The sequence below is a fragment of the Pristiophorus japonicus genome, chromosome 26 (assembly GCF_044704955.1).
Source record: "Pristiophorus japonicus isolate sPriJap1 chromosome 26, sPriJap1.hap1, whole genome shotgun sequence".
Taxonomy (NCBI): domain Eukaryota; kingdom Metazoa; phylum Chordata; class Chondrichthyes; family Pristiophoridae; genus Pristiophorus; species Pristiophorus japonicus.
Genome location: NC_092002.1, coordinates 9,505,530 through 9,520,206, shown reverse-complemented (window position 1 = coordinate 9,520,206; position 14,677 = coordinate 9,505,530). Strand labels below are relative to the sequence as shown.

At 49.1% G+C, this 14,677-nt stretch overlaps 1 protein-coding gene across 1 annotated transcript; it reads left to right on the top strand.

The window, feature by feature from the left end:
* Positions 1 to 6,366: 6,366 nt before the first annotated feature.
* On the top strand, positions 6,367 to 14,359 carry tmem160 (transmembrane protein 160). The gene is made up of 4 exons (XM_070867777.1): positions 6,367 to 6,654; positions 9,291 to 9,315; positions 10,829 to 10,921; positions 13,017 to 14,359. The coding sequence occupies exons 1-4, from the start codon at positions 6,475 to 6,477 to the stop codon at positions 13,274 to 13,276; spliced, it is 558 nt and encodes a 185-aa protein (XP_070723878.1). The 5' UTR covers positions 6,367 to 6,474; the 3' UTR covers positions 13,277 to 14,359.
* The last annotated feature ends 318 nt before the right edge of the window (positions 14,360 to 14,677 follow it).

Below are 14,677 nucleotides of genomic sequence, written 5' to 3'. Positions count from 1 at the left end.
TAGCTAGGTTGTTGTTAAGCTCCAGCTTATCTTCGACTTCTGCGTCTGATTGTTCACAATCTGTCTTCTTTTATCCGTCAAAATTCCCAACACCTGACTCAACGAGTCCAATCATTTTTGTCCCGCACTAGTTTGAACTGAACAAGCAAGTCAGTTGCATTCAGTTGCAGGTAGGCACTCCTTAATCTCTGTCCAATAACTTGCACAAACATGCCTCCAATGCCCTCCCTTGTCGCTCTTCACCGTGCGTAGCACATGTTTCCCAATCGCTATTCTTATGGCAGCTAGAGATTCCGTTTTAGATTCTCCACGGAAACGGATGATTCCAAATAGCGTATCAACTCTTTACATCCGTACACTTTGTCAGAAGACAAGCAAAGCCCAGGGTGACAGAGACCACTGTTCCTGAGGTGCTGACTGTAGCCTGTGTGCCCACCCATAAGAAATAGGAGCAGGAGTCGGCCATACGGCCCCTCGAGCCTGCTCCGCCATTTAAAAAAGGAGGGAGAGAGAAAACAGGGAATTATAGACCGGTCAGCCTGACCTCGGTAGTGGGTAAAATGATGGAATCAATTATTAAGGATGTCATAGCAGTGCATTTGGAAAATGGTGACATGATAGGTCCAAGTCAGCATGGATTTGTGAAAAGGAAATCATGCTTGACAAACCTTCTGGAATTTTTTGAGGATGTTTCCAGTAGAGTGGACAAGGGAGAACCAGTTGATGTGGTATATTTGGACTTTCAGAAGGCTTTCGACAAGGTCCCACACAAGAGATTAATATGCAAAGTTAAAGCAAATGGGATTGGGGGTAGTGTGCTGACGTGGATTGAGAACTGGTTGTCAGACAGGAAGCAAAGAGTAGGAGTAAATGGGGACTTTTCAGAATGGCAGGCAGTGACTAGTGGGGTACCGCAAGGTTCTGTGCTGGGGCCCCAGCTGTTTACATTGTACATTCATGATTTAGACGAGGGGATTAAATGTAGTATCTCCAAATTTGCGGATGACACTAAGTTGGGTGGCAGTGTGAGCTGCGAGGAGGATGCTATGAGGCTGCAGAGTGACTTGGATAGGTTAGGTGAGTGGGCAAATGCATGGCAGATGAAGTATAATGTGGATAAATGTGAGGTTATCCACTTTGGTGGTAAAAGCAGAGAGACAGACTATTATCTGAATGGTGACAGATTAGGAAAAGAGGAGGTGCAACGAGACCTGGGTGTCATGGTACATCAGTCATTGAAGGTTGGCATGCAGGTACAGCAGGCGGTTAAGAAAGCAAATGGCATGTTGGCCTTCATAACGAGGGGATTTGAGTACAGGGGCAGGGAGGTGTTGCTACAGTTGTACAGGGCCTTGGTGAGGCCACACCTGGAGTATTGTGTACAGTTTTGGTCTCCTAACTTGAGGAAGGACATTCTTGCTATTGAGGGAGTGCAGCGAAGATTCACCAGACTGATTCCCGGGATGGTGGGACTGACCTATCAAGAAAGACTGGATCAACTGGGCTTGTATTCACTGGAGTTCAGAAGAATGAGAGGGGACCTCATAGAAACGTTTAAAATTCTGACGGGTTTAGACAGGTTAGATGCAGGAAGAATGTTCCCAATGTTGGGGAAGTCCAGAACCAGGGGTCACAGTCTAAGGATAAGGGGTAAGCCATTTAGGACCGAGATGAGGAGAAACTTCTTCACCCAGAGAGTGGTGAACCTGTGGAATTCTCTACCACAGAAAGTAGTTGAGGCCAATTCACTAAATATATTCAAAAGGGAGTTAGATGAAGTCCTTACTACTAGGGGGATCAAGGGGTATGGAGAGAAAGCAGGAATGGGGTACTGAAGTTGCATGATCAGCCATGAACTAATTGAATGGCGGTGCAGGCTAGAAGGGCTGAATGGCCTGCTCCTGCACCTATTTTCTATGTTTCTATGTAATACCATCACGGCTGATCCGATCATGGACTCAGCTCCACTTCCCTGCCCGCTCCCCATAACTCTTCACTCCCTTACTGCTGAAAAATCTGTCTATCTCCACCTTAAATATATTCAATGACCCAGCCTCCACAGCTCTCTGGGGCAGAGAATTCCACAGATTTACAACCCTCTGAGCGAAGAAATTCCTCCTCATCTCAAATAATAACTGATTTAATTTGCTTCAATTGCTGATTTTCCAATTTTAACTTAATTTATAATTATGGTTTATATTATTTAATTTTGCTTAATTAGAATTAATCTTTATTATACTGATTTTACTATTGTATACCCCTTATTGTATTATTTACAATGTCATTTGAATTTTTTTTCTTTCATTTTTTTCTCCTGTGTCTATCTGCAAGCGTATTTTGTCTGCCTCTTCGGACCCGATCTTTAACCTCTTTTTATACATCCTTCTGCTTTTTCTCTCTTTCCCTCAATGGTCAATATAGAACTTGTTGTAACACTGTTGTGAAGCTCCTTGGGATGTTTCACTACATTAAAGGCGCTATATAAATACAAGTTATTATTATTATTAAATGGGCAAACCCTTATTCTGAGACTATGCCCCCTAGTTCTAGATTCCCCCACGAGGGGAAACATCCTCTCTGCATCTACCCTGTCAAGCCCCCTCAGAATCTTAGATGTTTCAATGCGATCACCTTGGTGAGACCAGACCTGGAGTACTGCGTACAGTTTTGGTCTCCTTATTTAAGGAAGGATATACTTACATTGGAGGCAGTTCAGAGAAAGTTCACGAGGTTGATTCCTGAGATGAGGGGGTTGTCATATGTACAGTAGACACCTCAAGTTGCTGGAGAAATATCGCCAACGATATCTCCGCAAGATCCTACAAATCCCCTGGGAGGACAGGCGCACCAACATCAGCGTCCTCATTCAGGCTAACATCCCCAGCATTGAAGCACTGACCACACTCCATCAGCTCCGCTGGGCGGGCCACATAGTCCGCATGCCAGATACGAGACTCGCAAAGCAAGTGCTCTACTCGGAGCTCCTTCACTGCAAACAAGCCAAAGGTGGGCAGCAGAAACGTTACAAGGACACCCTCAAAGCCTCCCTGATAAAGTGCAACATCCCCACCGACACCTGGGAGTCCCTGGCCCAAGACTGCCCTAAGTGGAGGAAGTGCATCCGGGAGGGCGCTGAGCACCTCGAGTCTCAACGCTGAGAGCATGCAGAAACCAAGCGCAGGCAGCGGAAGGAGCGTGCGGCAAACCAGTCCCACCCTCCCCTTCCCTCAACGACTTGTGACAGAGTCTGTGACTCTCGTATTAGACTGTTCAGCCACCAAAGGACTCACTTCAAGAGTGGAAGCAAATCTTCCTCGATTCCAAGGGACTGCCAATGATGATGATGATGATGATGATGATATTATGAAGAAAGGTTGAGCAGGTTGGGCCTCTACTCATTGGAGCTTAGAAGACCGAGAGGTGATATTATTGAAACTTGTAAGATTCTAAACTCCAATGAGTGCAGGCCCAACCTGCTCAACTTTGCTCCCACGTTGGAAGACATCCATCCAGCCAATCACCGACTGCAGACTGGAACTGTGGCCTGCTCAGTGGGCAGCACCCTTGCCTCTGAGTCAGAAGCTCCTGGGTTCAAGTCCCACTCCAGAGACTTCAGCACAAAAAATCCAGGCTGACATTCCCAGTGCAGTGCTGAAGGAACGCCGCACTGTCGGAGGTGCCGTCTTTCGGATGAGACGTTAAACCGAGGCCCCGTCTGCTCTCTCAGGTAGGCGTAAAAAAAAAAAATCGCATGGCACTATTTTGAAGAGCAGGGGAGTTATCCTCAGTGTCCTGGGGCCAATATTTATCCCTCAATCAACATCACTAAAAAGTGATTATCTGGCCATTATCACATTGCTGTTTGTGGGAGCTTGCTGTGCGCAAGTTGGCCGCAACGTTTCCTACATTACAACGGTGACTACATTTCAAAAAGTATTTCATTGGCTGTCAAGCGCTTTGGGACGTCCCGTGGTCGTGAAAGGTGCTATATAAATGCAAGTCTTTCTTTCTTGTTGCACTGAAGCGCAGGAGGACATTCAGCGAGGTTTACATTAAGGAAATTGAACAAAAACACAAGTGAAGGAAACTGGATCCCATACAAGCACAGTTGATGCATCGGCTGACCTTTCACCTCCTCCCTCACTACCGTCCAGGGCCCCACACACTTCCTCTGGGCAAAGCAGCAACTCCCTTGTGCTTCTATCAACCTAAGGTACTGTATTCGCTGCTTGTGATGTGGCTGCCTCTACACTGGGCAGACCAAATGCAGATTAGGTGATCGGTTTGCGGATCAGCCCGCAAGCGTGACCCTCGAGCCTTCGGGCGCCTTCCACTTTAATTCCCCCGCTCCACTCCCACTCTGACCTCTCTGTCCTCGGCCTCCTGCACTATTCCAAGGGAGCTCACCGCAAGTCCGAGGAATACCTTTCTAGCTTAACAACAGGAGCAATATAATTAAAAACATTTTTGGCACCGAGCCACAAAAGGAAATATCAGGACAGGTGACCTACAGAGGTAGGTTTGAAGGAGCGTCTTCAAGGAGGAGAGAGTGGCAGAGAGGCGGAGAGGTTTAGGGAGGGAGTCCCAGAGCTTAGGGCCTTGGATTTTCAGGATTTTGTGGAGGCAGCGTTGGTGGTACTTCTCCAGTGTTTTGAGGTGCCTGCCATACATAGTCCACGTCTCTGGGACATACAGGAGGGCGGGTATCGCCACTGCTCTGCAGACCATGAGCTTGTGCTGGGTTTGAGGTCCTAGTCTTCAAACACTCTCTTCCTCAGGCGACCGAAGGCTGCACTGGCACACTGAAGACAGTGTTGGACCTCATCATCGACATCTGCCCCTGTTGACAGTAGGCTCCCAAGGTATGGAAAATGGTCCGTATTGTCCAAGGCCTCGTCGTGGATCTTGATACTTGGGGAGCAGTGTTGCGTGGCGGAGGCAAGTTGGTATATGAATGTTTAGTGTAAGGCCCATGCTCTCGTACACTTCGGTGAAAGTGCTGACGATGGCTTGGAGTTTGGCCTCCGAATGTGCGCAGATGCAGGCGTCGTCTGCATACTGTAATTCAATGACGGAAGGATTGGATCTGGCCTGGAGGCGGCGGAGGTTGAACAGTTTCCCGTTTGTTCTGTAGACTAGCTTCACTCCAGCGGGAAGCTTGCTGAGGGTGCGATGGAGCATTGCAGCGAGGAAGATCGAGAAGAGCGTTGGTGCGATGACACAGCCCTGCTTGACCCCGGTCCAAAAGTGAATTGGGTCTGTGGTGGATCCGTTGGTCAGGATCACGGCTTGCATGTCATCATGGAGTAGGCGAAGGATGGTGACAAACCTTTGGGGGCAGCCAAATTTAAGGAGGACGCTCCATAATCCCTCACGGTTGACAATGTCGAAGGCCTTTGTGAGGCCATGTACAGGGCGGCGATGTCGACTTCGAAGCGTCTGAGCTCCTGGGCAACGATGGTGTGGCATTCCGGTCTGTCGCTGTTGCCGGTTTCCATGAGGGTCCTGACGTTCCAGCTCCCGAACTTCATTTTAAAGGGTGGAAGATGCCTGCGCGTGAGATCTTTTAAGGTGGGGTGGCCGTTGCACACCGGTCACCATGCGGGCTTGACGGAGCAAGGTCTTGGCAAGGGAGTCCAAGCCGACTGGAGACCAGCTCCGCTGTATGGATCTAGAACATGCACACATACTCCCTGATGCTATTCGGTCCTCCCACCGCCCAGTGGCGCTGTCCCTAATGCCATTCACACCTCCCACCGCCTAGTGGCGCGGTTCCTGATGCCATTCACTCTTCCCACCGCCCAGTGGCGCTGTCCCTGATGCAGTGCGCTCCTCCCACCGCCTAGTGGCGCTGTCCAGGATGCTATGCACGCGTCCCACCGCCCAATGGCGCTGTCCCTGATGCCATTCGGTCCTCCCATCGCCCAGTGGCGCTGTCCCCGATGTTGTGCGCTCCTTCCACCGCCAAGTGGCGCTGTCCCTGGTGCTATGTGCTCCTCCCACCGCCCAGTGGCGCTGTCCCTAATGCCATTCGGTCCTCCCACCGCCCAGTGGCGCTGTCCCTAATGCCATTCGGTCCTCCCACCGCCCAGTGGCGCTGTCCCTGATGCCATTCGGTCCTCCCATCGCCCAGTGGCGCTGTCCCTAATGCCATTCGGTCCTCCCACCGCCCAGTGGCGCTGTCCCTGATGCCATTCGGTCCTCCCACCGCCCAGTGGCGCTGTCCCCGATGCAGTGCGCTCCTTCCACCGCCCAGTGGCGCTGTCCCTAGTGCTATGCGCTCCTCCCACCGCCCAGTGGCGCTGTCCCTAGTGCTATGCGCTCCTCCCACCGCCCAGTGGCGCTGCCGTTGCCGGGCGACGACTCCTCCGAGCGCAGTGCCCCCAGCGGCTGGAGGAGCCAGCAGCGGCGGTGCAGTGGGCGGCCGGCCCCGGCACTTTCTCTCTTCCCCCGCCTTTCTCCCGCTGCCGCCTGATGTCGGCTCTCCGCGCCCTCGGGGCCTTCCGCCGGCACTTGGGCTCGCATTTCGGCCGCAGGCGCTTCGGGTTGTGCGGCAGGAGCCGCACCCAGAGCCAGGGCGGGAGTAGGCCGGGAGCCGCGGACTCGAGTGCGGGCCGTCCCGGGCTGAACGAGCTGGACAGGGCGGATGCCTGGGTGAGGATGTGGGATCTTGGGGAATGCAGCCCCCAAACCAGCACACATCTTCACTGTCCTCGGCAATCCTCAATATTGTCATAATACATCAGCTGTTTACAGGCTAAATAATTTAAATATAATCTTTATCTAATATATATGTATTTTTTTATAATGCCTGTATTATATTCATTTATATCATATGTATTTATATTTATGCACATACTTGTTATATTTATGTCATTATAATATATGTACTTAGAATATATATTCATGTATTTATATTATATTTGACATATATCTTTTTATAATATGCACGTATTTATATTATATTTGTCATAATTAATGTAATTATAATATACATGTATTTATATTATGTTTGTCATTATAATATATGTATTTATAATATATATGCATGTCTTATATTTATGTCGCTATTATATATGTATTTATATTATGTTAAGCAATGTGTGAGGAGGACACACAAAATCTGCAAAAGGACATAGACAGGCTAAGTGAGTGGGCAAAAATTTGGTAGATGGAGTATGCATAAGGGATCAAGGGGTCGGAGAGATAGCAGGAATGGGGTACTGATCATATTGAATGGTGGTGCAGGCTCAAAGGGCCAAATGGCCTACTCCTGCACCTAGTTTCTATGTTTCTACAATGTTGGAAAGTGTGAGGTCATTTGCTTTGGCAGAAAAAAAAAATCAAAGAGCAAGTTATTATTTAAATGGAGAAAAATTGCAAAGTGCTGCAGTACAGCAGGACCTGGGGGTACTTGTGTATGAAACACAAAAGGATAGTATGCAGGTACAGCAAGTGATCAGGAAGGCCCATGGTATCTTGGCCTTTATTGCAAAGGGGATAGAGTATAAAAGCAGGGAAGTCTTGCTACAGGGCACACCTGGAATACTGCATATAATTTTGGTTTTATGAAAGGATATACTTGCTTTGGAGGCAGTTCAGAGAAGGTTCACTAGATTGATTCCAGAGATGAGGGGGTTGATTTATGAGGAAAGGTTGAGTAGGTTGGGCCTCTACTCATTGGAATTCAGAAGAATGAGAGGTGATCTTATCGAAATGTATAAGATTATGAGGGGGCTTGATAAGGTGGATGCAGAGAGGATGTTTCCACTGATGGGGGAGACTAGAACTAGGGGGCATAATTTTCGAATAAGGGGCTGCCCATTTAAAACTGAGATGAGGAGAATTTTCTTCTCTGAGGGTTGTAAATCTGTGGAATTCGCTGCCTCTTAGAGAACCGTGGAAGCTGGGTCATTGAATAAATTTAAGACAGAAATAGACAGTTTCTTAACCGATAAGGGATTATGGGGAGCGGGCAGGGAAGTGGAGCTGAGTCCATGATCGGATCAGCCATGATCGTATTAAATGGCGGAGCAGGCTCGAGGGGCCGTATGTCCTACTCCTGCTTCTTATGTTCTTATGTTATGTTCTTATATGTAGTTATAGATATATATGCGTGTATTTTTATATTTTATTTATGTGTAATGTTCCCACACTCTTTTTTCGGGGGGTGCAAGGCATCTTTAATGGGCTGCGTGGCCTATTCAAATTCCAGGGAATACAACCCTAGTTTATGTAATCTCTGCTCGTAATTGAACCCTTGGAGTCCGGATATCATTCTGGTAAACCTATGTGGCACTCCCTCCAAGGCCAATATATCCTTTCTACGGTGTGGTGCCCAAAACTGCTCACAGTGCTCCAGGTGTGGCCCAACCAGGGCTTTGTATAGCTGCAGCATAACTTCTTACCCCCTTGTATTACAGTCCTCTAGATATAAAGGCCAGCATTGCAGCAGTCTTTTTGATTATTTTCTGTACCTGTCCATGACACATATCTAGTGTGCTAATTCATTACTCCATTCTTTGCATAAAAAATAGGAATATAATTCTATTGTAGATGAATCTCTGATCTGGGGCTTACGAGCAAGTATGCAGTGTCCTTAAAGGGACAGGACAGGTCAGGTTAGTGGCGAGACATCACAAGCATGCTCCAGATCCTGTGAGTTGCTGCAGTGTATCTTATGGAAGAAGGGAATGGTTACAGCACTGGAGAAGTCCATTCGGCCTGTCGAGCCTGTGCCGACTCTCGAAGCCCCCCCCCTCCCGCCCTTTCCCCATAGCCCTGCAATTTTTTTTCCCTTCAGGAACTTATCCAACTCCCTTTTGAAAGATAAAATTGAGTCTGCCTCCACCGCCCCCCCAGGCAGTGCATTCCAGATCCTAACCACTCGCTGCGTAATAATGTTTTTTCTTACGTCGCCTTTGGTTCTTCTGCCAATCGCCTTAAATCTGTGTCCCTCTGGTTCTCCACCCTTCCACCAATGGGGAACAGTTTCTCTCGATCTACTCTGCCCAGACCCCTCATGATTTTGAACACCTCGATCAAATCTCCTCTCAACCTTCTCTGCTCCAAGGAGAACAACCCCAGCTTCTCCAGTCTATCCACGTAACTGAAGTCCCTCATCCCTGGAACCATTCTCGTCAATCTTTTCTGCGCCCTCTCTTAAGGCCTTCACATCCTTCCTAAAGTGTGGGGCCCAGAATTGGACACAATTAGATAGTACACACTGCAGCCACGGTGTGCCGGTGGTGCTGTTTATATTCTTTTACCAAATGTCTTTCTTTTTGCAGATGGTCAGGAAGGCCCATGAAACAGGTATGCATTTTTTTTTAAAACTCGTGTATCATTTAAAATATTTTCATGTGACGTTTCATTTATAGTTTGGTCTATTTTTGTGGGTTCGAGTCCCACACCAGAGACTTGAGCACAAAATTCTAGGCTGACACTCCCAGTGCAGTGCTGAGGGAGTGCCGCACTGTCGGAGGTGCCGTCTTTCAGATGAGACGACAAACCGAGGCCCAGTCTGCTCCCTCGGGTGGATGTAAAAGATCCCGTGGCACTATTTCGAAGAAGAGCAGGGGGGAGTTATCCCCGGTGTCCTGGGGCCAATATTTATCCCTCACTAAAACAGTTTATCTGGGTCTTTATCACATAGCTGTTTGTGGGAGCTTGCTGTGCGCAAATTGGCTGCCGCGTTTCCCACATTACAACAGTGACTACACTTCAATAAATACTTCATTGGATGTAAAGCGCTTTGGGATGGCCAGTGGTTGTGAAAGGCGCTATATAAATGCAAGTCTTTTTTTGTTGATTTTCCATTTGGAATCATGGAGGAAAACCATGTTTTTGCAGTATCTTTGGCAATACATTCAAAAAAAAATGCCATTACTTCTTAAGTGCTGTCTAACTTCGCCCCCGTATGGCTTATTTGGCAATGGAGGCAGTTGGATCTGAGCAGCAGGAACCAGGAGGGCCCCAGCAGGTTCGAGCGCCAGGTTCTGTGCCAAGTATCTGATCTCGGTCAAAGCACAACATAAGAACATAAGAAATAGGAGCAGGAGTCGGCCATTCGGCCCCTCGAGCCTGCCCCGCCATTTAATACGATCATGGCTGATCTGATCATGGACTCAGCTCCACTTCCCTGCCTGCTCTCCATAATCCCTTATCATTTAAGAAGCTATATTTCTGGCTTAAATTTATTCCATGACTCAACTTCCACAGCTCTCTGAGGCAGCGAATTCCACAGATATACAACCCTCTGAGAGAAGAAATTTTTTCTTATCTCAGTTTTAAATGGGTGGCCCCTTATTCTAAGACCATGCCCTCTAGTTCTAGTCTCCCCTATCAGTGGAAACATCCTCTCTGCATCCACCTTGTCAAGCCCCCTCATAATCTTATACGTTTAGATAAGATCACCTCTCATTCTTCTGAATTCCAATGAGTAGAGGCCCAACCTGCTCAGCCTTTGCTCATAAGTCAACCCCCTCATCCCCGGAATCAACCGAGTGAACCTTCTCTGAACTGCATCCAGTTGGGGTGCTGCAGCTGCTCCCAGTGCCTCCGTTGCTCGGGCTGAGAAAAACCAGCCGGCTGTCCCAGCGTGACGATATCGGCGACTCCCGATGTAGTTTTGTGTTTTTTTGCATTTCGGGTGAGGGCAGAGCTGGGCTGGGCTGCGATGCTGTCGTGGTCGAATAGCCGCCCCGCGCCGACTGGGGGGCGGGGGGGAAGCGTTATAACCTTCGGCCACGGAGGGAAGCATAAACAGGACGGGAGTTGAACCGTACGGTACGGCATTGTAAGGTGACACTGCCTCTCTTTTCCGCAGGTTTTCTTTCCTGGTTTCGGAATGGGCTGCTGGCAACTGGAGTGGGAGTGATGGCCTACACACAGAGCGACATGGGGAGAGAGGCAGCATACGGTGAGTCGCAGCGCACCAAAATCTGGGTACTCCGCACTCGGTCCCTTGCTTTTTGTGGTACAGTTGAGCGTCCCGAAGCCGGCAACCTCGGGACCGAGGCCAACCCGGTTTTCGTGGTTTTTCCAGACTTCGGAACGTCAGAAAGTGGTTTGGGGGTAGGGGGGGGGGGTGGGGGGGTTTGCTCTCCGAGGAGCTGTCCGGGTTGCCGGCTCCGTCCAGGAGGCCGTTGGGTGGAGCCCCGCTGCCGTGGTGCTGTTCGGGCCGGCCGGTGAGCAGGCCCCGAGGTAGGCAGGGTGATCCGGTCCAGATTCCAGAACATTTTACGGATTCCGGCCGACCCTGCCACCGGATCGTCCCGGGTTCCGGAACAGTCCGGATTGCAGAACTCCGGATTTTGGGCGCTCAACCTGTATGTATCAGTGATTTAGACTTGAATATAGAGGATACGATTGAGAAGTTTGCAGATGATACTAAAATCGGCTGTGTGGTTTGATAATGCAGAAGAAAGCTGTAGCCTGCGGGAAGAATTAAATGCACTCGTCAGGTGGGCAGAACAGGGGCAAATGGAATTCAATCCCGAGAAGTGTGAGGTAATGCATCTGGGAAGGGCTAACAAGGCAAGGGAATACACGTTAAATGGTCGGACACTGAGAAGTGTAGAGGAACAGAGGGACCTTGGAGTGCAGGTCCACAGATTCCTGAAGGTAGCAGGCCAGGTGGATAATGTGGTTAAGAAGGCATACGGAATACTTGCCTTTATTAGCCGAGACATAGAATACAAGAGCAGGAAGGGTACGCTTGAACTGTATATAAGCACTAGGTAGGCCACAGCTGGAGTACTGCATGCAGTTCTGGTCACCACATTACAGGAAAGATGTGACTGCACAAGAGAGGAGATTTACGAGGATGTTGCCTGGACTGGAAAAAATTTAGCTTATGAGGAAAGATTGAATAGTCTGCATTTGTTTCCTTTGGAAGAGAGGAGGCTGAGGGGAGACCTGATTGTATAAAATTATGAGGGGCCTGGATAGAGTGGATAGGAAGGAGCTATTTCCCTTGGCAGAAGGTTCAACAACCAGGGGGCATAGATTTAAAATAATTGGCAGGAGGTTTAGAGAGGATTTGAGAGGAAATTTCTTCACCCAGAGGGTGGTGGGATTCTCTGCCTGAAAGGGCGGTAGAGTCAGAAACCCTCACCACATTTAAAAAGTACTTGGACGTGCACTTGACGTGTCGGGACCTACAGGGCTACGGACCGAGAGTGGGATTAGGCTGGTTAGTTCTTTGTCGGCCGGCGCGGACACGATGGGCTGAAATGGCCTCCTTCCGTGCTGTAAATTTGAATGAGACTCCCAGTGCAGTGCGGAGGGAGCGCCGCACTGTCGGAGGTGCCATCTCTCGGATGAGACGTTAAACCCAGGCCCCGTCTGCTCTCTCAGGTGGACGTAAAATGATCCCGTGGCACTGTTTAGAAGAAGAGCAGGGGGAGTTCACCCCAGTGTCCTAGGGCCAATATTTATCCCTCAGTCAACATCACTTCAAAAAAAAACAGATTGTCTGGTCATTATCACATTGCTGTTTGTGGGAGCTTGCTGTGCGCAAATTGGCTGACGTGTTTCCCACAGTGACTACACTCCAAAAGTACTTAATTGGCTGTAAAGCGCTTTGGGATATCAGGTGGTTGTGAAAGGCGCTATATCAATGCAAGTCTTTTAACATTCCCGTTGGATTGGCTCGATAAACATTCTTGTTTAAAGGTGCCGTATAGCGTTTTTTTACCTTTGGAAATAATTTAATTATAAAGAAACGCAAATAAAATTTAAAATGAACATCTTTTTCCCATTAACAATGCAGGCTCAAGTTTAATATGTTTCCCTGTTTCTTTTTATTGAAGATCTTTCCTATCGTCTAAGCAGGTTCAGTGTCGGCGTCTTTTTAAAAAAAAACACGCAGAGACTGCGCATGCGTAACTGCGCATGCGTAACTGCGCATGTTACGCATGCGTTCGTTGTCGTTTTTCTTCCTCGTGGGGTTTTATGCTTGTCTGGTTTTGCCACTCGGTCCCTAACCCTTGCCCCCTTTTTCCTTCCCCCAGGATTCTTCATCCTCGGGGGCGCGTGCGTCTCGTACGGGAGCGGCTCGTACCTGACCAACCTCTTCCTGCTGCGTAGGATGATGATGCTGTCGGCGCCCACGGCCCTGGTCAGCGGGCTGGCAGTGGGGGCCATGGCCCTGTTCTGGCTGTGCGCCGTATCCCTCTACATCGGGCGGCTGGAGGTGGAGTTCATCCACGACGACGACGACGGCTACGAGGACTTCAAGTCGGAGGAGGACAAGGGCAAATCGGACAAGTGACGAGAGGGCGGGGGCTGCCCGGAAAGGAAAGGAATGTGGGGGGTATCAAGACCCGGGGTCTGTGTGTGTGTGTGTGCATGTGTAGAAATCTGTATATACATATTATGAGCCGCGCAGCCATTTGAAGTTCCCAGGTGGCATCAGTTGACGACGCATCACTATAGGCTGTAAATTGCTTTGGGGACATCATGAAAGGCGCTATAGAAATGCAGGCTCCTTCTTTTCTTAAGCACGGGTTTAAAAAAAACATTTAATTTGAAGAGCTCGCAGCAGGGGGTTCCTTTCTTTTCTGTTTCTGCAGTAGCTGGATGCGGCATGGAGCTGGGAATTTCCCCAGTCAAAGTCGTCAGTCTGTGCTGGACTGGGTTGGCCTGTTTCAGGTTAGGCACCCGCTCCAATTCTCGGCTACAGGCGAAAGCAAAAAAATGCAGCCTGCATTCCTTATCGTGATCCAGTGGACCCCCTCCGCCCCGCTGTGACGTGCGCGCGCGCGTGTGTGTGTGTGTGTGCGCGTATATCGGATGAGAATAGGTTTGAGCTTGGCTGCAACCACCCCTCCCCCAGTCGAATAGTCCGCCTCACCTCGTGCGTGGATAATGGCTGTCAGGGGACGGGGGGAGCCTGCTGGAGGGAAGTTGCGAGTCTGTGCCCAGCATGAGTTGGTGCCTGCAGGAAAAGGAGGGGAGGATGTTGGGAATGACCCCAACGCCCAGTTTGCGATGGGCCGAATGGCCTCCGGCGCCGCATTAATTCTGTCGTTTTGCTTCCTGCTGCTGGTGGACTGGTGCCTCGAGTCGCTCGCTGCTCCCTGCGTCCTCCGCTTGTGCAACTCTCCCTCAAAGCTTTCGGTGTGATGAAGGGCAACCTGGTAACTTTGGATTGTTTCCAGACGCCGCCCTTGGGATTTTGAAGAGAGAGGGGAAAAAAAACCCTGGGAGCTCCGCTCCAGAGGCCGGACACTCTCGCCCGCTGAGCACTGAACACTTTACATGGGCAGCTTACGTTCCTCTGCATTTCGAAACAAGCAAACCCCCCTCCCCCCAAAGAAATCCGTAATGAAATAAAATGCGGGTTTTAAAACTTTGGAGGTGTGCTTGTTGTGTACGCGAAAGGTCGGTTAAGGTTGCAGTATGGAGGCTTATCGTCACATCGACAAAACAACTCGAGATCCAAGTTCCTGCATCCCAGTGTAAACAGATCAGCTTTGAGCTTAGTCAGAAGGCAATGACGTGTTTAGACTTTTGCAGGTAGATGTGTTCAGTTCAATTCAATTCGTGTATATGCATTTACTCTCCATGTTTGGGGATTCTTGTGCGTTTTATTTGGTATATATGTATATCCTATTTTACATATTGTACACCTCAATTTAAAAATTCTTATCCTTATTCTCAAATCCCTCCA